The sequence below is a fragment of the Pantherophis guttatus genome, chromosome 2 (genome assembly GCF_059756535.1).
Source record: "Pantherophis guttatus breed Tessera chromosome 2, ASM5975653v1, whole genome shotgun sequence".
In the NCBI taxonomy this organism is placed as follows: Eukaryota; Metazoa; Chordata; class Lepidosauria; order Squamata; family Colubridae; genus Pantherophis; species Pantherophis guttatus.
Window position 1 is genome coordinate 289,777,225 of NC_142064.1, and position 21,871 is coordinate 289,799,095.

Genomic DNA, 21,871 nt, shown 5'->3' on the forward strand with positions numbered 1-21,871 from the left:
TGCTTTCGAATCTTCAAAACATCAATGCCAAGATAGAGCTATAGTTTTGATCACTCGGATATGCTGTTAGTTTTATTTTTTCTCATGCCTGTCTTTCCTTACTTTTACCAATTCTTGTTTTTCCTCCACATACTCTACAGGCATTTTCTACGTCATTCAGTTGTCGATATGCGTGGGCAATTTCAATTCAGCTAAGTTGCAGTTTCTCACTGCACAGCTTTAGTTGCACCGTAGTTGGGTTTTTTTAAACAACTCTGCCAGAAATCACTTCCTGGTCTTCAGGATGCTTATTGCTTGATTTTTGCTCTTTACTTTTCCCAGACATCTTAAGGCGGATTTGTTTTTAGCTCCTGGAATCCTTTCCTTCCTTCTTTGGAAAGCAGGAATAGTATGTTTAGGTTGCTTTGTTTTTTATCTGTTGGTCTTTTGTCATTTTCTTTCAACTGTTAATATACTCCTCCCTTATTTTCTTGTGAAAAGATCTGAAAAAGCTATTTTTTTGGATTTGTTTAGCCTTTTTCACTAACTTTCAACATTTAGTTAGTTCTTTCCCTCTTCAACACATTCTCTTTTTTGATCGCTATCAAACTTCTCCTAAAACGGCTTCCTTCATGCTTTGCTTGTCTTTATTCCACAATTTCGGTTTTTATACATCCCCCAAATCTTCAGTTTTCCTTTGTATCCTTGATGGCTGAAGAAACCTAGTACAGGTAGGCCTCAACTTACAACGGAGGCCAAAATTTATCTTGCTACATGAGACAGTTGTTAAGTGAGCTTTGTCCCATTTTACCGTCTTTCTTGCCACAATTATTAAGTGAATCACTGCCATTAAGTTAGTAAGACCTTTGTTAAGTGAATCTGGCAGCCCTTGTTGTGGCCCGCCAGCGGCCTGCGTGGATTGTTGCTGATCCCGACGAGGAGGAGGCTGGTGTTGTGCTGTGCTAGCAGCCTGTGCAGCTGGTGCTCGAGTCAGACAATGAGGAGGCTGGAGAAGATGTGGTACCAGAGGCAGGGATTCAGCCAGGGCCTTCAGAACCTCCAGAAGCTCCTTTAACTGAAGAAGATGATGAGGAGGAGCCTCTTCTCAATGCACGGGCACGTAGAGCTGCCAAAAGGCAGGAGTGGTTCCTCAGGAGGAGGTCTCCTCGAGAGTAAGGCTTGGGGCTAATTGGCCACTCCCTTAGCCTATTTAAGAAAGAACGCCACTTGCAACAAGTTGTAGAGAACAACTTTAGTTTGCTCTCTTTCGTGTCTGCAAAACTGCTTCTGGGCTTTGATTATAATACTGTGATTTCCTTATTGTAGAATTCTGGTAGGCTGTTAAGACACTTCATTAACAGCATTTGAATGATAAAGACTAAGTTATTTTGAGTAAATAAGCTTTGTATTGAGTTTGTGTGTGTTGCGTTCTTTGGGGTCCGTGGCTGGAGCAGAACAGCCCTACGTACTGCTTATCAGAAGGCTGGGACACTGCAACTGTCATAAATATGAGTCAGTTGTCTATCTGAATTTTGATCATATGACCACGGGATCCTGCAATAGTTGTAAATGTGAAAAATGTGAAAACAGTCATAAGTCACTTTTTTCAGTGCCACTATAACTTTGAATGAACTGTTGAAACTTGAGGAATATCTTTAATCTCTCTCTCCCATTTCACTCCAAGAGTATCTCTGCGACTTCCAGGGTTTTATTCTCTTGAACAGTCATAGTTGCAAGACCTCCAACAAGATATGAGATGTTACATGGCTTAGAAGTCATTTCTTTTTGCCATCACTCATGCCACCTGTCTCTATGGTCTGGAGGTCCAAAGAGCCACGACAGTTAATCATTACTGATCTATGCAAAAAGCATTCAGAGCTATGCAGTGGTGAAATTCATTTTTTTTTACTACCGGTTCTGTGGGTGGGGCGTGGTGTGGCTTTTGTGGGCGTGGCAGGGGAAAGATATTGCAAAATCTCCATTCCCACCCCACTCTGGGGCCAGCCAGAGGTGGCATTTGCCGGTTCTCCGAACTACTCAAAATTTCCGCTACTGGTTCTCCAGAACCTGTCAGAACCTGCTGGAGCTATGGCATAAATCAAGGGTATAGGTAGTCCTTGACTTATGACCATAATTGAGTCTGGTAATTACGGCCATAAACCACAAAAGCTCCTACAGTACAACCAGATCCATTTTATAACATTTTTGCAGCAGTCATTACATGAACACAGTGGTTGTAAAGTCAACTAGTGTTTGCGACTGACTGGTTTTTTCCCCAAAACCAGAAGTAACCAGCTTAAATGCCAGCCTGTTGCCAAGTGCAAAATAAAACGTAGTCATGTGACTCGAGGGGCTGATGTCAGAACTTCAGGTGTCACAGGTCTTAGAGGATTTGTTGTAACTTTGAACAGTCACTAAGTGAAGGACTCCCTATATATTTATAAATTATTCTGGAAGCACTAAACCTGAATTGCATCCTTGGCTGAAGTCTCAATCAGATAATACACTAAGAATTAAAAAAACTGCTTCCCTGAGTGGATTTTCTATGCCTTCAGTGATGTTTTCACCTTTCTATATTGTTATATCTGAGTAAAGGACCCAAGTCCCAGGCCACATGGCCCACAAAATCCCCATCACCCCCAAATTTCCTCCAAATGCTGCCACCAGATTTTAATTTGGTGTGTCCAGAGAGGGAAATAGGTAAGTATGTGACTTGAGAGTCTAGTAATTATACTAGCAATTTTTAAATTAATTTAACTAGAGCTTGATTGAATTTAACAAAAGAAATAATGTCACATTTATCCGAAAGGTACTTTTTCAAGCGGCAACTGGACTTTCTGGTTTTTCTTTTAAAGATGTTTCACTTCTCATCCAAGAAGCTTCTTCAGCTCTGACTGGAGAGTGGGGAATGGAAGGATTTATACTCCTTGCAGACAGGTGTTGAGAGAGGGCTGTTCAGTTTTCAATTTTTCATCTATCTCTGTCTACAACACAGTCCTTTCAGCAGTTCCTATGGGAACCGCCTACTACCACCAATAGCCTCCCACTGGCCGGTACGCTCTCATAGAAAGGGGCTCCTCCGGATGCCGTCGGCCAAACAGTGTCGACTGGCGGCCCCTAGGGGGAAAACCTTCTCTGTGGGGGCACCTACTATCTGGAATGAGCTCCCCGCAGAGATATGGAGGATCCCGGACCTGCGCACCTTCTGCCACACTCTCAAGACCTTTTTATTCCACCAGGCGGGCCTGGCCTAATCTTTTCCCTTTTTCTTTTTAATATGAAAATTTTAATCTGTTTTTAAATGATTGGGGTGTTTTAAATCTGTCTGGGCCAAATTGTTTAATTTGGTTTTATTCTGTTTTTTAAATTTTGTATTTATGTATTTTATCGTTTGGCTGTTCACCGCCCTGAGTCCTTTGGGAATAGGGCAGTATATAAATCAAATAAAGATAAAGATAAAGTTCCAAGAAGGCTCCACACCCATTTACACCACCCAGACGACCCTGAGGATACAGATAAAGGTGACCTCAACGACTCTCTAAAAGGATGCAAATGACTAGCTGTCTGCAAGTATAAATCCTTCCATTCCCCACCATTAAGTCGGAGCTGAAGAAGCTTCTTGGATGAGAAGTGAAACGTCTTCGAAGAAAAACCAGAAAGTCCAGTTGCCTCTTGAAAAAGCACCTTGGAGACAATCATGACCTGGATGACTGAGAATCTCCATAGACCAGGGATGTCAAACTCATGATGACACATTGACGTCATGTGCCGTATCGCAACGTTTTCCCCCTTTGCTAAAATGGGGGTGGGCGTGGCCAGTGCATCTGGCCCGGGGGCCGTGAGTTTAACACTCTTGCCATAGACAGAATGTCAAATTTAGTTTATTTCACTTGATCCCGCCCATTTTTTTTGTACTTCGGCTTTACTGCACCCCAATTATCGCTCATATAACCCATAGATAACCCATAGATAGGGTTATCTATGAGGTTGCTAGATGTGTTGTACAAAGACTGATTCAGTTTTCCCAACTCCATGCATTCAAGCCATTTCTTCTCCTTTGTGGACCCTTTTATGGGAAAGAAAGGAGCTGCAAACTGGAATTTTTTTTTCACCACTTGATGCATATATACGGCGTCTCTCCTTTATGCCTCTTTTTATGGAGCGTAAAGGAGCTGCTCTGACTGAAGCACTTTCCACACTCCGTGCATTTGTATGGTTTCTCCCCTGTGTGGATCCTCTTGTGTGACGTCAGAGCCCCATTTTCGCTGAAGCTCTTCCCGCACTCTATGCATTTGTAGGGTTTTTCTCCTGTGTGGATCCTTTTGTGAGATGTCAGGTGCGTACTAGTATTGAAGCTCTTCCCGCACTCCCCACATTTGTAGGGTTTCTCGCCCGTGTGGATCCTCCGATGTGCAGCGAAGCTACTGCTCTGACTGAAGCTCTTCCCGCATTCGATGCACTCGTACGGTTTTTCTCCCGTGTGGATCCTTTTATGCGCGATGAGATGACTGCTCTCACTGAATCGCTTGCCGCACTCCGGGCATTCATACGGTTTCTCTCCGGTGTGGATCCTTTTATGCGCCGAAAAGCTACTGCTCCGACTGAAGCTCTTTCCGCAGTCCAGGCATGTATATGGCTTCTCCCCCGTGTGGATTCTTTTGTGGGAAGTCAGATTGCTGCTCTTGCTGAAGATTTTCCCGCATTCCAAGCATTTATATGGTTTGCCTCCTGTGGCTGTTCGTTTCCGTGGAGTACGGGGAAAAGTCCTCTGAGTTCCTTTGGGGGAAAAAGAACAAGCGCACCAGTGAAATTAAGTGGTGAGAAAAAGACTGTTGCCAAGGAGAAAATAACGGAACTTAAAGGCAAAGGAAGAACATATAAAAGTCAATACAGGCATGCTTTGTTTTATTGTACTTAGCAGATATTGCAGGTTTTTTAACGAATTGAAGGCTTGTCGCAACCCTGTGTTGAGCAAGGCATTTTTCTATCAGCATTTGTTCTCTTTGTGTCTCTGTGTCACGTTTTGGGACTTTGTGCAATATTTCAAACTTTTTCATTATTATTCATCAGATTCGCCTTTTTAGAAATAAAATATTTTTAATTAAGGCATGTATTGAGTGGTGCGGTGGCCTAGAGGTGGAGCTCTCACCTCACAATCAGGAGATTGTGAGTTTGATCCTAGGTAGAGGCTGATATTTCTCTCTCTGGGCACAATGAAAATATATCTGCTGAAAAAAACTCTGCATTGGCGATAGGAAGGGCACCCGGCTATTAAAACGCTCTGCTAGTTCTATTCAGTTGCCCAGACTCCACCCCACAAGGGATTATTAAAAGAAGATGATAATGACGACAGACAAGAGAAAACCTGTACCATATTAAAAATATTCCTTATTTTAATTCTTTAATAGGTTTTTGAAAGACTAGAGTTTTTAATACACCAACAATTTATGAAGAGCAAATTTAGAAGGAAAATTTTGAAAGAGAAATACGGACAGATTAAAACTCTTTAGAGGTTTGTATTTTGAAAGAAATAGACAACATGCTACGCTTTTCATTCTTCCTCCTTCTTATATAGACAGAAGACTAACCATAATTTGGGCTCTTGCTTCTGTTTGTATCATCCAAGCCCTTAAAGTTGGCTCCAGCTGGTGCAGAATGCGGCTGCGCGGGGGATTATGGGAGCGACCGGGCGCTCCCATGTGATTCCTCTCCTGCGCGAGCTGCATTGGCTTCCGGTGGACTTCCGGGTGCGCTTCAAGGTGTTGGTGATCACCTTTAAAGCGCTCCATGGCTTAGGGCCAGGGTACTTACGGGACCGCCTTCTGCCACCAATAGCCTCCCACCGGCCAGTTCGCTCCCACAGAGAGGGCCTCCTCAGGGTGCCGTCGGCTAGACAATGCCGGCTGGCGACCCCCAGGAGGAGAGCCTTCTCTGTGGTGGCACCTACCCTTTGGAACAATCTACCCCCAGAGATACGAGTGATCTCCGACCTCCGGACTTTTCGTCGGGCCCTAAAAACTCATCTCTTTCAGTTAGCCGGTCTCTCTTGATTTTATGATTTTATGGTTGATTTTAAATTTTGATATGGATTTTAAATTGATAAATTTTAAACTATGGGCCAAATTTAATTTTTTTAAATCTATTTTTAATCGTACTTTATGTATAAATGTTTTATTTTGGCTGTTCACCGCCCTGAGTCCGAAAGGAGAAGGGCGGTATAGAAATTTGAATAATAAATAAATAAATAATAAATAAAGTCATAGTGTGAAGTTGGCCTGACTGAGGCCATCTTTGGGGTTTCAGTGTTGCCACAATGGAACTGAAGGATAGGGAGTGGGGGAATAGAGACAGCTATTTGGGGTTTGGTAGCCAAAACAAAATACTTTCTCCTGGGAACCAAGGACATTCCCACAGGTGGCTGAAGAAAAGAGGAGTGAAGTTACCAAGGAACTGGATGGCATCTTGATTGGACCATGTGACTGATTGTTTGGTGAAAGGCTGAAACTTTTACTTTTAGGTGAAAATCACCGGAACTTTTAGAGTCGGTTTTCACCAGTCCATGCCAATATGATATACCCAATAAAACAGTTCTTTGAGGAATCTACCTGCCTCGGAGTTCTGTTTGCTATGGGTATATTACTTGGAATCCTGACACATAGTGCACAAGAGCTCTTACCCAGCGAGGCCACATTCCTGGAGTTTTCCAGCATGACTTCTCCATGAAGAGCCTTTTGGTGAGGATCCAGATGAGCCCACTCCTCCTCAGAGAAATCCACAGCCACCTCCTCGAAGGACACAAGACCCTGAAACAGGAAACCTATACTCCCAATTAACAGAAAAAGGTCTATTTGTTCACAAACCTTAAAAAGTGGACCCTTGAAATGAATTAAACAAGGCAACATTTTTGCAAGAATAATTAACAGCAGACTTATTATCAACTTGATTGTTTCCGGCAGGAATTTCAGGACCATGTGGTGAAAGTAACCTCAGTTTACTTCTAGATCCGCTGGCAGATGGGTTCTGGACACTCAAACCGTCACTGGCTCCAGTTCTTCCTGGTGTTTGCAGGAAGGGGGCGGGAAGGTCCTTCCTGTCTGACATTTCAGCCCTATGGCACCGGTCCCCAGGTTCAACACAACACCTTCATGAGAGTTTTGGAGAGCCCATCCCAGGATCGCTCTGGCTGCTACGAAACACACCCATTTTCAGCTTCTCCCTAGTTTCCTGGGGAACATCCTTTGGTCAGAGCCACTGACAGGCTGGAAGATAAGAATTAAGCTGCTACCTGAGCTGGAGATCCAGCTGCTCTCTCAGCGCCAGCAGAAAAAGGAGATGCCCCTACGAAGACCAGCGACATCATTTTGTTCCCTACGAGGAAGAGAAAAAATGGTGGAAGCAAAACTTAGTAAAATGTGGGGAGATACCGCACCCAAGAGGATCCACCAAAGAAGGGAGAACTATGGACTCCCTGGGAAACTTTATGTGGCTTAGAAGAAACCCCTCCCTTACCACGAGAGGTGTCCCAACTTTGGCCTTTCTGGAAGGTGATCGTGGGAAAGAGCTCCGGAGCGGGATTGGACAGGCCTTTCCTTCTCACGGGATGTTCAGTGATCATCTCCAGAACCTGTTAACTCCAGGCAGAAAAAAGGAAAGGAATGAAGGGAACAGCACACACAAAAAGAGTTTCCCTCTCTGCCCACAATTTGCAGTCTTTAAGCCCAGGAAACTAGTTAGGAAATATTTAAGAAATTCAAACATTGTTTATCTTACCTAATATCCCTTTAGAAGTCTTAGAATAAGCGTCTCTCACCTGCTGTTCTCCCTGCTCCTTCTGCTCCTCTGCCTGGCTCAGGAGGAAGCCTTCGGCCAGGGCCACCGCCTGGGAGCTGGTCTCCGCTCCACACTCTCGCACCCAACTCTCCATCTCTGGGGGCAGGATAGCCAGGAACTGCTCCAGAAGTACCAGGTCCAGCATCTGGGCCTTGGTGTGTCTTTCTGGCTTCAGCCACCGATGGCAAAGGCGATGGAGATGGCTGCAAAGTTCTCGTGGCCCTTTGGCTTCCTGGTAGTGGACATTCCTGAAGCTCCAGCACTGGATCTCTGAAGTGATGGCTTCCTCCTTCAGGGTTTTCTGCCTGGTTCGTGCCCAGGTTCCCCGACGGTTCCTTTTTCCAGCTTTCTCAGCTGCTCGGAGTTTTGACTCCATTTTTTTTGTTGTTCTTCAACACAAGTCCAAATGGGGGCCAAGAGATCTCGTGGATCCATAAAATTCTTTTCAATCATAAAGGAGGATTCATGAGGTGGTCCTGGATACGTCTCACCAAGCTTTTGAGCCCTCTCTGTTTCTGAGAGTCCTTTAGATCACCAGGCGAGATGACTTCAGCTTAAATATCCAAGGAGGAAGAGAAAAAACACAGGGCAATATATGAGCCAAGGAGGCGCAGTGGTTAGAGTGCAGTACTGCAGGCTACTTCTGCTGACTGCCGGTTGCCTGCAATTTGGCACTTCAAATCTCACCAGGCTCAGAGTTGACTCAGCCTTCCATCCTTCTGAAGTGGGTAAAATGAGGACTCAAATTATTGGGGGCAATATGCTGACTGTGTAAACCGCTTAGAGAGGGCTTTAAAGCACTGTAAAGCAGTATATAAGTGCTACTGGTATTTATGTTCCTTTAATTTTGAAAAAAAATATACTCTCCTTATTGTTTAAGGACTGTTTAAGGACTGTTAACAATAAGATTGTTACCTTATTGTATCCTTCCAACCTGAATAATCCTAAACTCCTCCCCAGACACACTTAACCAACCAATCCCCCTGCAGATTTAACACTCACACCTGCCAACTTTCCCTTTGTAGAGAGGAATAACAGCAGCAGCCTCCGAGTATCACGCAAAGAAGCCATCGACTCAGGTCGACTCAGCCTTCCATCCTTTCTAAGGTGGGTAAAATGAGGACCCGGTTTGTGGGGGCAATAAGCTGACTTTGTATAAAATATACAAAAGTATGAAGGCTATTGCTTAGCGCACTGTAAGCCGCCCTGAGTCTCCGGAGAAGGGCGGCATATAAAAATAAATAAAAATAAAATAAAAAAATAAATCTTGGGCACAAACTAAATTAAATTGCATACTTGCTCACAACTATATTCTCACATAAAATAAATTGTTTCAACTTCTACCCTTAAAATGACGTTATAGAGCATTGCACACCAGAACAACTAGACTAAGGACAGATTTTTTCCCCCCGTATGCCATCACTCTGCTAAACAATTCATTCCCACAACACTGTCAAACTATTTACTAAAACTGTATTATTATTATAATTATTCTCATCCTTCCTATTACTTATCTCCTTTCTACTTATGGCTATAATGTTGCTTGTATCTTTACAATTTCTATTGTTTTATTTAGTTTCCTAGTATGATTTTGATTGCTTATTTAGTATCCTATTAGTATCACTAAGTGTTGCATCTTATGATTCATGATTAATGTATTTATGACTATGACCATTTATTTTATTTTATTTATTTTATTTAATTTGTATACCGCCCTTCTCCAACAGGACTCAGGGCAGTGAACAGCCATGGTAAAACATAACATATACAATTTCCATGATTTATCACTTATATTTTTTATGTACACTGAGAGCTTATGCACCGGAGACAAATTCCTTGTGTGTCCAATCACACTTGGCAAAAAGAATTCTATTCTATAAAAGTCTGTAGAGATTCTCAGTCATCCAGGTCACGGTTGTCCCAAAGGTTTTTTTTTTTTTCTCCTGGAGGCAACTGGACGTTCTTGTTTTTGCTTTTGAAGATGTTTTGCTTCTCATCCAAGAAGCTTCTTCAGCTCTGACAGGACAGTGGGAAATAGATAAATAAATCCTTCCATTCCCCACCATCCTGTCAGAGCTGAAGAAGCTTCTTGGATGAGAAGCAAAATGTCTTCAAAAGCAAAACCAAGAAAGTCCAGTTGCCTCCTGAAAAAACTCCTTTGGGACATATATTTTCACATTTCTCCAATAACACCCTGTACCCGTTTTGCCCAATCTTTCCACCATCTCTGCCTTTCTCTTCTTTTTTTCTTGGATACTGATCGCTATAGCAAGCTGTAACATTTTTTTTATCCTGGATGCTCCTGGTTCTTCTCCCTGGGTTGTTTTTTTTTTACTTTTTAAATAGAAATCTGCCTAGAGTCATTTGCAGACAAGAGGCAGCCACATAAAATAACATTTCATAAATATATGTCTTAGGACCTGGGTACTTGCGGGACCGCCTACTACCACCAATAGCCTCCCACTGGCCGGTACGCTCCCATAGAGAGGGGCTCCTCTGGGTGCCGTCAGCCAAACAATGCCGACTGGCGGCCCCCAGGGGGAGAGCCTTCTCTGTGGGGGCACCTACTATCTGGAACGAGCTCCCCCCAGAGATACGGAGGACCCCGGATCTGCGCACCTTCCGCCGCGCTTTAAAGACCTTACTATTTCACCAGGTGGGCCTGGCCTAATTTTCTCCCTCTTTTATAAAAGATTTTTAATTTTTAAATATCTTTTAGTATTTTATACATTCAATTTTAAATTGGTTTTAAAAGTTTGGGGTTTTAAATTTGTCGGGGCCAAAATTATTTAATTTGATTTTATTCTACTTTTAAATTTTGTATGTATGTGTTTTATTGTTTGGCTGTGCACCGCCCTGAGTCCTTCGGGAGTAGGGCGGTATAGAAATCAAATAAAATAAATAAAAAATAAATAAATGTCTACCCTTTGATACTTATGTTTCACGCCAATCTTGGAAATCCTCCTGTTCTAATACTTTTCCATTCAACATTTTCATTTTCACTCTTTCTCCTCTATCCATTTCCCCTCAAGATTTGCTCTTGATGCTTCCATCAAAGTAACATTCCCTTCCATTTGTCTCTGGTTCTTCCGTTTTCACCATTCCCCGGAGCAAAACACGCAACCCCTCGTCACCAGCTGTTCCTGATCAAAGCTGAACCTTCACTTCCTGATCAACTCCATTCCAGGAGATCCAGCCATCTTCCAAAAGATCCATCCCATTTTTGATTTCCCTCTGTTTCACTGACACACAAATAACTATTCCCTTTCTCTAATACCGTACCATTAATTCTGGCTTTTTCCTATACATTCCTCTCCGTTCCATGTTGACACGTCGTTGCTACCATCTGTCTTTCCAAAAGAAAGACCATTTCAGACAGCTGGGAAGTGAAGTTACAGGCTAGGTTTCCAGCTCAGGCCACAGGCAGTGTTGTCTCCTGAGCAGTCTCATGGTCACGTGGGCCATGACGACGACTAAACCCAGATTTTTGCTATACCTCACGATGATCCCATTTATGAGGGGTCCTTGGTGCTCTCTGAGCTTGCTTGTTTTCTTGCAGACGTTTCGTTACCCTAACTAGGTAACATCTTCAGTGCTAGGACTGATGATGTTACCTAGTTTGAAACATCTGCAAGAAAACAAGCAAGCTCAGAGAGCACCAAGGGCCTCTCAGCTACGAATATTCTCCTTTATTGATCCCATTTATCCTCTAACTCTCCAAACCACATACAAGCCAACATGCTGGTCCCACATGCACCAAATCACAAGCCGCACCCTGTGTTATCACACACATTTGGGCAGCACACACATCAGTGCAAAGCAACAGTGTGGTTTCAGAACCCTCTTTCCCTCCCAACATCTCTTGCCCTCCCTCATTTGGGGGGGAAGGGCCTTCTGCAGAGGTGCAACTCCAGGGACAGCAGAAAAATTCTTGGAGGGGGGGGGTTTCTTACCAGCCCTGCCAACATTTGAAATTTAAAATTGGACCCTTCCCAGAAGTTTAAAACGATCATTAGCAGAGGGCAGAAAGTCCCTTTCCCAGATTTTTGGGTAGAAATGCTGGGAAGCGATCCTGGTTTATGCAAAATGTGAACACGGTTCTTTTGGCTTCCCTCCAGAGTCCTCTTTCCCAACTCTTTTCTCTTTTCCACTTGGAAGTTTGAAAAGCAAAGGAGCCACTCACCTTCCTCATCTTCTTCCTGCCTGTCTACGGAGATTCCCAGTCATCCAGGTCATGGTTGTCCCAAAGGTGCTTTTTTTTTTTTTTTCCCCCAAGAGGCAACTGGACTTTCTTGTTTTGGCTTTTCAAGACAGGTCAAGATGTCAGCTCCCCACCATCCAGTCAGAGCTGAAGAAGCCTCTTTGATGAGAAGCCAAACGTCTTCAAAGAAAAACCAGAAAGTCCAGTTGCCTTTTGGAAAAAAAAAAAGAAAAAACGAAGAAGCACCTTTGAGACATCCTCTTCCTGCATTCTTAATAGCTATGGAAGGGAAGGGGGGAAGCACCACAAGGTGATCCTCCCCGTGGGAACAAAGGCAGGGAGTAGCCCATCCATCTTCCTCCTTCCCCCCAAAGTGTGCACAGCCAAGAGCGGGATTGGGGTGTGTGTGTTCTCCCTCTGCTTCCCAGCCTTGGGATTCCAAGTCCGGCAATTTCTTTTGGGGGACCCTGGGTCTTTCCCTCTTGCCACCGGCTATGGAGCATTTGGGGGGGAAGGACCAGCACTTTCCCCCATTCCTTGCAAGGACTGGCCGGGGAAGCTCTGCCTAGGGCTGGAAGGGGGAGTTGTCCTCCCCACCAGGGAGGCTCTAGGTTGCGGGATCCCCTCCTGCCAACCTCCCCCTCCCCATCTCGATTTCCAGGGTGCAACTCACAGCCAGTCTTCCCCCTCCAGCTGGACTCGGGGCGGAGCATGCGCAGTGGCATTCGACGGCAAGAGAGCGCCACCTGGTGGGGCCTGAAGACAACAGCCGCATCTGACAATGCAATTGAGGCGGGGAACCTTAGCAAACATCCAGATCCACCTCTATTTAGGGCACGATGTCAGTTTAACGTCATTTTGGAAGCCCAGCGGTTGGACCGCTGGGACAAACTTCCCTGCCTCCTATCCGTTGGCTCTTCAAGTCTTGGTGAATCCTTTCTACCTCCTGTCCTCATGTATACATCCTAACCTAGACTGTGTTGTTTCTCTGTATCATATAATTTTGCATTGGCATCCTTCAGTCTCAAGAGACTATGGCATCGTGCTCTGGAAAGAGGTCCTAAAACAGTATCTAGTGTGACTAAAAAGGCCAATTCGAGAGTGGCAATCTCTTCCACACGGAGGGCAGATACATTCTGTCCCCTGCCCAGCCCCCAGATTTCGCTGGTTCCGGGACTGCCTCTTTGCCTCAGTCTGCCGAACAAGTGTCTCTTCAAATTGGAGAAGGCTGTGCTGCGTCTTTAGCCTCCAAGCTGAACAATCAGAGGTCAATGTTTCCCAGTTGTTAATGTCCATTCCCAGGGCCTTTAGGTCCCTCTTGCAGTTATCCTTATATCTCAGCTGTGGTCTCCCTCTGAGGTGCTTTCCCTGTACTAATTCTTCATACAGGAGATTTTTCGGAATCCGACCATCAGCCATTCTCACGACATGCCCAAGCCAACGCAGACGTCCTGTTTCAATAGTGTATACATGCTAGAAATTCCAGCACATTCCAAGACTGTGCTATTTGGAACTTAATATAATATCATATATGTGGGTACTGACATACATCAGGGGTGGGTTCTACTTACCTTTACTCCCGGTTCGCAATGGGATCACGAACATAAAACACGATGGAGAAGATGCTATGGAGAAGATGAAGGGATTTCATAACTGATGCTACAACATATATATCATTGCAATATCATGGTGTGAAAAATATGGTGCTGATTAGAATATAGAATCTATATGTCTGGAGGTCTTCAGAGATCATCTAGTCCAGTGGTACTTAACCTGTGTCCATGGACCTCTGCGGAGTGGGTGGGGGGGCTTCTATGTCATCACAAGAGGTCTACAAAAGTGCTTTAAATCTTGAGTTAAGTCTTCATGGTCTGTGGCCATGGTTCATGGTTCCAAAAGGTATTTAAAGGGGGAGGTCTATGCTGAAGAAAAGGTTGAGGACCACTGTTTTAGTCCAAGACCCTGCTCAAGGCAGGAAACTATATACCTTTACTCCCGGTTCACAATGGGATCGCGAACATAAAACACGATGGAGAAGATGCTATGGAGATGAAGGGATTTCTTTTCCCTTCCCTGGTTTGGCTGGTTTCCATCCTGCCTTTTTTAAAATCCCCACCGATTCCAGGGTGCCCAACCACTGCCACTTCGTGGTTGGTTGGGTGGGTATCCGCTTTTTCAGCTGTTGAAAAGTCTCCATCCTTTTTGGGAGGAAGGGGATTAAACACCCATTTGCGACCACAAGTGATGCACCCCAATTTCTGCACAACGTTTAATGTTCCTGCTTGAGTTTGTAATGCAAAAACAACAATAACAATCCGTCTCTGTCTCCTCTCAAGGCTTTATCCAGGAAATTGGTGAGGGGGGTACTAAATGCTCCCCCAAATCCCCCTCCCTTCCGGCGAGCTTCCACTTTTCCTTCCTGGCCGAGTTGGGGAATCTTCGTTCCCCCCCTGCATGCAAAGGGAATCTGGACTGACTAGGATTTCACGCCCTCCATCCCTCTCTTTGCCTCCGTTCCCACGAGGTGGTTCTGCACGTGTCTGGCGCGAAAACGAAACGGTTACAGAGAACGAGTGCGGAGTCCTAGAGAGGCCAGGCATTCGGCAAGAGCTTGGCGAGCCAATGGCGGGAGAGAAGTGCCTGTCAGGCTTGGGCGGGAAAAGGAATCGCTGGTTCGCGAATCTTCCTCCTGGCTCTGAGGGAATCTTGGATCTCATGGTGGCCTTTCATTCGTATCCCGTCGGAGAGGAGACTTGAAGTCCTTGGTCAGCACAAATATTTGTCCTTTTATTTGTCCTCTTGAAGCATTTCGTTGTGTTCATCTCACAAACACACACACACCCCAACAGCCTGGGCTTGATGCGAAAAGCCAAGAGAAAAGTGTGGAACCCTGGCAACCTTCCTGGGTCCTGCCAAGGTTGTCCCCTGTGTGAGAAACACGGTGGCTCATTAAGAAGAAACTTCCTAACAGTGATGACAATTAACCAGTGAACAGCTTGCCTTCAGAAATCATGGGCGGTCCATAACTGGAGGTTTTTAAGAAGAGACTAGATAGCCACTTGTCTGAGATGGTATAGATTCTATTGCTTGAGTAGGGGGCTGAACTAGAAGACCAGTCCAGTCTCTTCTTGAACGCTTCCAGTGATGAAGCTCCCACAACTTCAGAAGGCAACTTCTGTTCCATTGGTTGATTGTTCTGTCAGAAAATGCCTCCTTATTTCCAGGTTGTAACTCTCCTTGATCAGTTTCCATCCATTATTCCTATTCCAATATTCCCCAGATCCCTTCCCTCCTGGCGAGCCTGGGCTTTTCCTTCCTGCCCAAGTTTGGGGTCTTCGTGCATGCAAAGGGAAGCCAAACTCTTCCCTCCACATCACTGGGGTGACTGTCCCCGAATGAGCCCATTGCACGTCCCCCTCGCCTCCTTCCCACAAGGAGGGCTCGGCGCTTGCTCGGCGCCCTTCCTGCCAAGACGAAGCAACAGTTGCAGCGAGAGAGCGAGTGAGTGAGGGCACGCGGGGTCTCACCGAGGCCAGGTGTTCAGCGAGGAGGCGCGCATGCTCAGTCGCCCCGTATGAGAGCGGAGCTACCTCTCCCTCCTTGGCGCCGGTAGGCGGAAACCCGCGGAGAGGTGGGGGGAGCGAAGGGAGGAGAGCTCGTCGGGTCATGTGAGCCTGGCGAGCCAATGGCGGGAGAGAAGCGTTTGTCAGGTTTCGGCGGGAAAAAGAGAATCGCTGAATCTCCTCAGACGTTTCTATGCTGGGGGCGGCTCTCCCGTTTTCTCTCCCTGAGGGCTTTGACAGGTCTTTATTATTAAACCCGCTGGGGAAGGGGGGGGGGCGGGGAACGAAGCTCGCCGGATCGCGTGAGCCTGGCGAGCCAATGGCAGGAGAGAAGTGCCTGTCAGGTTTGGGCGGGAAAACGCACTCTCAGATTCTCCTCAACTGGGTCGCGAGTCTTCTTCCTGAGGGCTTTGGCTAGTCTACAGAAAAGAAGAATTAGGGGTGACATGATAGCAGAATTCCAGTATTTGAGGGGCTTCTCCCAAGAAAAGCTCAACTTATTTTCCAAAGCATCAGAAGGCAAGATAAGAAACAATAAAAAGAAACTAATGGAGAGAAGCAACCTGGGATTAAGGAGAAATTTCTTAATAGTGATGACAATTAACCAGTGGAACATCTTGTCACCAGAAGTTGTGGGTGCTTCATTACTGGAGGTTTTTAAGAAAAAACTGGACAGCCACCTATCTGAAAGGGTAATAGGAACTTGTGCTTGAGCAGGGGGTTGGACTAGAAGACTTTGAAGGCCCTTCCAGTTCTATTCTGATTGCCTGTCTTTATTATTTTTTAGACTTCCTCATCATGCTTTATGGTATCGGGAATCTCCTGGTGTAGCATCATTGGAAAAGGACCCTGTTAAGGAAAGATTGGCTTGAACAAAATCTGCATCTGGTTGCTCAGGGCACTTGAGGTCACAGCATGAAAATCAAATGTCAAACCATCCTTAGATTTCTGTTCTGCATCCCAGCAGTGACACAGCTTTGGAAAACAGCCTCACTTTTAGCTCTGGGTGAAAAGAAAATGACCTGCAGAACTTGTGGACTGCAAAAGGACTCACCAGCTACCCTTCCCAATATTTCTCTACCTGGCTGAGCATGAAGCCTTCAGCCAGCCTCCAGCAGCACCGGAAACCACAATTGAAAACACCACAACCAATGGAACAGCTTGCCTTTGAAAGTTGTGGGAGCTTCATCACTTGACACTTTCAAGAAAAGATTGGACTGCCATTTGTCAGAAATGGTATAGGGTCTCCTGCTTGTGTGGTGGAGGGTTGGGCTAGATGACCTATAAGGTCCCTTCCAACTCTGTTAATCTGTTAAAGTCATGGTTGTCCCAAAGGTGCTTTTTCACGAGGCAACTGGACTTTTTTGTTTTTTCTATGAAGACGTTCTTGGATGAGACCCTCTAAAAGGATGCCAATGACTACCTGTTTGCAAAGAATATAAATCCTTCCAGTTGCCTCCTGAAAAAGCACCTTTGAAACGTATTATGGGGATGGGGGGCACCATGTTACAGTGGTTCTCCTCCTTTCTCTCGGACCGGTCGCAGTTTGTGTTGGCAGGGGGGCAGAGGTCAACCTCAAGACGCCTCATATGTGGGGTGCCTCAGGGGTTGGTCCTCTCGCCCCTTTTGTTCAACATCTATGTGAAGCTGCTGGGTGAGATCATCCGTGGCTTCGGGGTGAAGTACCACCAGTACGCTGATGACACCCAGCTGCACATCTCCACCCCGGGCCACCCCAATGATGCCCTTGAAGTGATGTCCCAGTGCTTGGAAGCCGTGCGGATCTGGATGGGGAGGAACAGGCTCAGGCTCAACCCATCCAAGACTGAGTGGCTGTGGTTTCCAGCATCCCGATATAGTCAGTTGACACCATCACTGACTATTGGGGGCGAGTCTTTGGCCCCCACGGACAGGGCTCGCAATTTGGGCGTCCTGGATATGCAGCTGTCCTTGGAGGAACATCTGACGGTTGTAGCCAGGGGGACTTTTTATCAGGTTCGCCTGATCCGCCAGTTGCGGCCCTTCTTAGATCGGGATTCCATATGCACAGTCACTCATGCCCTCGTCACCTCTCGCCTGGACTATGGCAATGCTCTCTACATGGGGCTCCCCTTGAAGAGCACCTGGAGGCTCCAACTGGTCCAGAATGTGGCTGTGCGGGTAGTTACGGGAGCCGCATGGTGCTCCCACATAACACCTCTCCTGTGTGAGCTGCACTGGCTTCCAGTGGTTTTCCAGGTGCGCTTCAAGGTGTTGGTTATCACCTTTAAAGTGTTCCATGGCGTAGGACCTGGATATCTTCGAGACCGCCTGCTGCTACCAATGGCCTCCCACCGACCTGTGCGCTCCCACAGAGAATGCCTCCTCAGGGTGCGGCCAAGCAATGTAGACTGGTGGCCCCCAGGAGGAGGGCCTTTTCTGTGGGGGCACCTGCCCTCTGGAATCAGCTGCCCCCAGAGATACCAAGAATCCAAGACCTCGGTGCCTTCTGCCGTGCCCTAAAGACCTTTCTTTTTCAGCAAGCCGGGCTGGCTTAACACATTTTTAAATGTTTTTAATAGGTTTGTTATTGTTTTTTTAATTATGGGGCCAAATGCATATATATCTTTTTAACTGTATTTTAATGTTTGTATTTATGTTTTTACTTTGGCTGTGCACCGCCCTGAGTCCTTTGGGAGAAGGGCGGTATATAAATATGATAATTAATTAATTAAACATTTTTTCTTTTAGCTTCATTTGGTGTATATTACATTTACAACATTTACACTGCACAACTGTTCCAAATAATTTACTATATTAACCCTTCAAAAGAGGAATATAATTAATACTCAGGATATACATTTTTTTAAAAAAAGCTACATTAAGATTAAAAGCACAGAGTTAAAATCATGTCAGACAAGGCTTCTCAAATTTGTAATGGCCTGGCCCTCTCAAACTTCAAGTAGGATTGACCTTTCTGATCATTTTGATATCACAAATTCCGGAATCTGCCTTAACTAATATAGAGGCACTAAAGTGACATCAAAATCCTTGAGAAACAGTAGTTCTGGAATATAACACCAAACGAATCCACAAAGAATTCCCTTTCAACTGAATGTTATTTCTTCATGATAGAAGAGTAGAAAATATTGTTCTGGTTGCCTTGCTGAGAACTGAAGACCAACGAACAGTTCAGTTGAACTTGTTCCTTTATTTAAAAATATTGCTCATACATCACTGTGGAATCAATAAACCATTTTCCAAGTAAAGAGGCCACAGCTGCAATTATAAACTGCTCATCTGTTTTCAGCAGGATTAATGTGATTTTGCACCCAGAGATCTAAGCTAAACAGTCATAAACATTTGGCAGAGATTTTCACTGATTTTAAAACCAAGCTTTAATACTTCATTACGAGTTTAAGGAAAGCAGGTATTTTCAGTAGTTATAGCTAAAATGCACAACAGTTTTCCCCTGCTTTGCTTGCACAGCTCTCCACAAAGCCTGAAGCCTGATCCCAGACTTGGTTCAGATGTTGCTTCTGCCTAGATAAACCCATATGACCAGGCAGAGATTTTGGTGTAATGAATGGGACATTTTAATAACAGATTCTCATGAGCAGGACCTAATTAGGAGGTAATACCTCTGGAATTAAGACAGATATCCTGGCAGCTCTTTCCATAATCCATACATTTATTCAGTTTTTCCTGTGGTGATCCCCCAAACGAAGAAAGACCGCCTCAATCTCTTTTCACAGGATCCTTGTACTCCTGAATCCTTAAAGTGGATCCTTTTCTGGGAAGTAAGACAGATCAACAGGGTGATTTTCTATACATTTCATACATTCATACTGTACTGTCTCTTGCATGAAACTTTTTCTGGGAAATAAGAGCGCCTTGTACTGAAATTCTTACTAAATTTCTTACATTTATATAGTTTATCCTTTCATGGAAAGTAAGACTGCTACTCTACAAGCTCTCATCCAGACACACATTTATGGATTTCTCCTGTGTGGATATTTTCATAGGAGCTAAGAGAATTCTCATCTTAGGCACAAAGCCAGCTGGGGGACCTTAGGCCAGTCACTCTCTCAGCCCTATGATGATGACAATGGCAAACCACTTCCAAAAACTTTGCCAAAAATCCTGTGAAAGAACTACCTCAAAGGAACAATTAAAAAAAAACTTTTGAAGCACTTCACACACTTTGCTTACATCATATTTCCCTCAAATGGTGCCTTTTAAGAGAAATCAGTTCAAAAATCTTGAATGAAGTTCTTTGCATTCCATGTCTTTACTGTACAGTACATGTTTGATATCATAATGGATTATTTCACAGGAATTTAAGGACACTTCAATCGCTAAAGGCATCTTCCCCATATGGGACCTTTTATGGGAAATAAGTTGATTGTTCCACATTAAGTTCTTTCCACACATCATTAATGTATATTTTTTTCTCTCCTGTATGGGTCCTTTTATGAGAAGTAAGAGAACTGTTCAAACTGAAGCTTTTTCCACACTCTGTACACTGATAGGGTTTCTCTCCTGTGTGGATCCTTATATGGGAAGTAAGGTTACAGCTTTTGCTGAAGCTCTTCCCACACTCTATGCATTTATATGGTTTCTCTCCCGTATGTATCCTTTTATGAGAAGTAAGGGAACTGTTCAGACTGAAACTTTTTCCACAATCCATGCACTGATAGGGTTTTTCCCCTGTATGTATTCTCTTATGGGAAATAAGTTGACTTTTCCACCTGAAGCTTTTCACGCACTCTGTACATTGATAGAGTTTCTCAGCTATGTGGATACTAATGTGATTAGTAAGGGAGCTGCTTGAAATAAAACTCTTCCCACATTCCTTGCATATATAAGGTTTCAACCCTGAATGGATCCTTTTATGGCAGATAAGGGAACTGCTGCTGCTGAAGCTCCTTCCACACTCTATGCATTTATATGGTTTCTCCCCGGTGTGCATCCTGTTATGGGAAGTAAGGTGACTGCTCTGAATAAAGGATTTTCCACACTCCATGCACTTGTAGGGTTTCTCTCCTGTATGGATCCTTTTATGAGAAGTAAGGGAATCACTATAACTGAAGCTCTTTCCACACTCTGTGCACTTAAAGGGTTTCTCTCCTGTGTGGACCCTTTTATGGGAGGTCAGGTGATTCCTGTTGTTGAAGCTCTTTCCACAATCCAGACATTTATAAGGTTTTTCTCCTGTGTGGATCCTTTTATGGGAATTAAGAATACTGCTTTTGCTGAAGCTCTTCCCACATTCCAAGCATTGGTAAGGTTTCTCTCCTGTATGGATCCTTTTATGAGAAGTAAGAGAACTACTCATACTGAAGCTCTTTCCACACTCAATGCATTTATAGGGTTTTTCCCCTGTGTGCATCCTTTTATGGGAAGTAAGATGACCTTTCAACCTGAAACTCTTCCCGCATAATATGCATTGATAGGGCTTCTCTCCTGTATGGATCTTTTTATGTGAAGTTAGAGAACTGTTCATACTGAAGCTTTTTCCACAGTCCTTGCATTCATATGGTTTTTCCCCTGTATGCATCCTTTCATGGGAAGTAAGGTGACTTTTCCACCTGAAGCTTTTCCCACAGTCAGTACAGTGATATAGTTTCTCTCTGGTATGGGTACCAATGTGATTAGTAAGGGAACTGCTTAAAATAAAACTTTTCCCACATTGATTGCATATATAATGTTTCAATCCTAAATGGGTCCTTTTATGAGAAACAAGGCACCTGTTCAAACTGAAGCTCTTTCCACACACTGTGCATTGAAACGGTTTCTCTCCTGTATGGATCCTTTTATGAGAAGTAAGGGAACTGTTCATACTGAAGTTTTTTCCACAGTCTGTGCATTTATAGGGTTTTTCCCGTGAATGGATCTTTATATGGGTGGTTAGATTACCTCTCCACCTAAAACTCTTTCCACAGTCTACACATTTATACGGCTTCTCCCTTGTATGGATCATTTTATGGGGAATAATGTTACTATTCTTGCTGAAACTCTTTCCAGTTTTGCACTGGTTACTGAAGCTGGGTTTTGCTTGAAGTATTTCATCGCTTCCTTGACACTTTCCCATTCTGCTTTCTTTACAATCCTGTTGGGTCAGGAAGTTATCCATTTCTGTGCATTCAAGAATGGATTTTTCTCTCCAATTGTAAGATTGGTTTTCCTCATTTCTTCCTTTGTCACACTTATCTGCAGTTGTGTCTCCTTGTATTTCAATTTTGATTATTTGTGACGGCACCACCCCTGGCTCTTGGTAATTTTCAGTATCTGGATCATCAACTGCTTGAGGGGGAGA

At 44.5% G+C, this 21,871-nt stretch overlaps 2 protein-coding genes across 4 annotated transcripts in view; both read right to left on the reverse strand.

Annotated features, from left to right (window-relative positions):
- Positions 1-3,269: 3,269 nt before the first annotated feature.
- LOC117673519 (uncharacterized) overlaps positions 3,270-21,871 on the reverse strand; it is a 28,125-nt gene continuing 9,523 nt past the window's right edge. For 2 of the 3 annotated variants that reach the window (XM_034430936.2, XM_034430946.3), the window contains one exon: positions 18,744-21,855. In XM_034430936.2, the coding sequence (XP_034286827.2) occupies positions 19,940-21,855 (1,916 nt within the window). In that variant the 3' untranslated portion in view covers positions 18,744-19,939. Of the gene's footprint in view, positions 4,703-18,743; positions 21,856-21,871 lie in introns of those variants that run through there. The other variant, XM_087884835.1, reaches the window with a different exon arrangement.
- On the reverse strand, positions 7,135-12,752 carry LOC148116105 (zinc finger and SCAN domain-containing protein 12-like). The gene is made up of 4 exons (XM_087884923.1): positions 12,684-12,752; positions 7,790-8,362; positions 7,489-7,603; positions 7,135-7,347 (listed from the first exon to the last, which is right to left on the reverse strand). The coding sequence occupies exons 2-4, from the start codon at positions 8,183-8,185 to the stop codon at positions 7,253-7,255; spliced, it is 606 nt and encodes a 201-aa protein (XP_087741049.1). The 5' UTR covers positions 8,186-8,362; positions 12,684-12,752; the 3' UTR covers positions 7,135-7,252.

Bases quoted from the DNA above. Each gene is read 5' to 3' on its own strand.
- LOC148116105 (XM_087884923.1), bottom strand. From the start codon at position 8,185: ATGGAGTCAAAACTCCGAGCAGCTGAGAAAGCTGGAAAAAGGAACCGT. The intron at 7,604-7,789 runs GTGAGAGACGCT...TGGAGTTAACAG, and splicing joins AGGAGCAGGGAGAACAGCAG to GTTCTGGAGATGATCACTGA. The intron at 7,348-7,488 runs GTAAGGGAGGGG...TCTTCCTCGTAG, and splicing joins AAGTTGGGACACCTCTCGTG to GGAACAAAATGATGTCGCTG.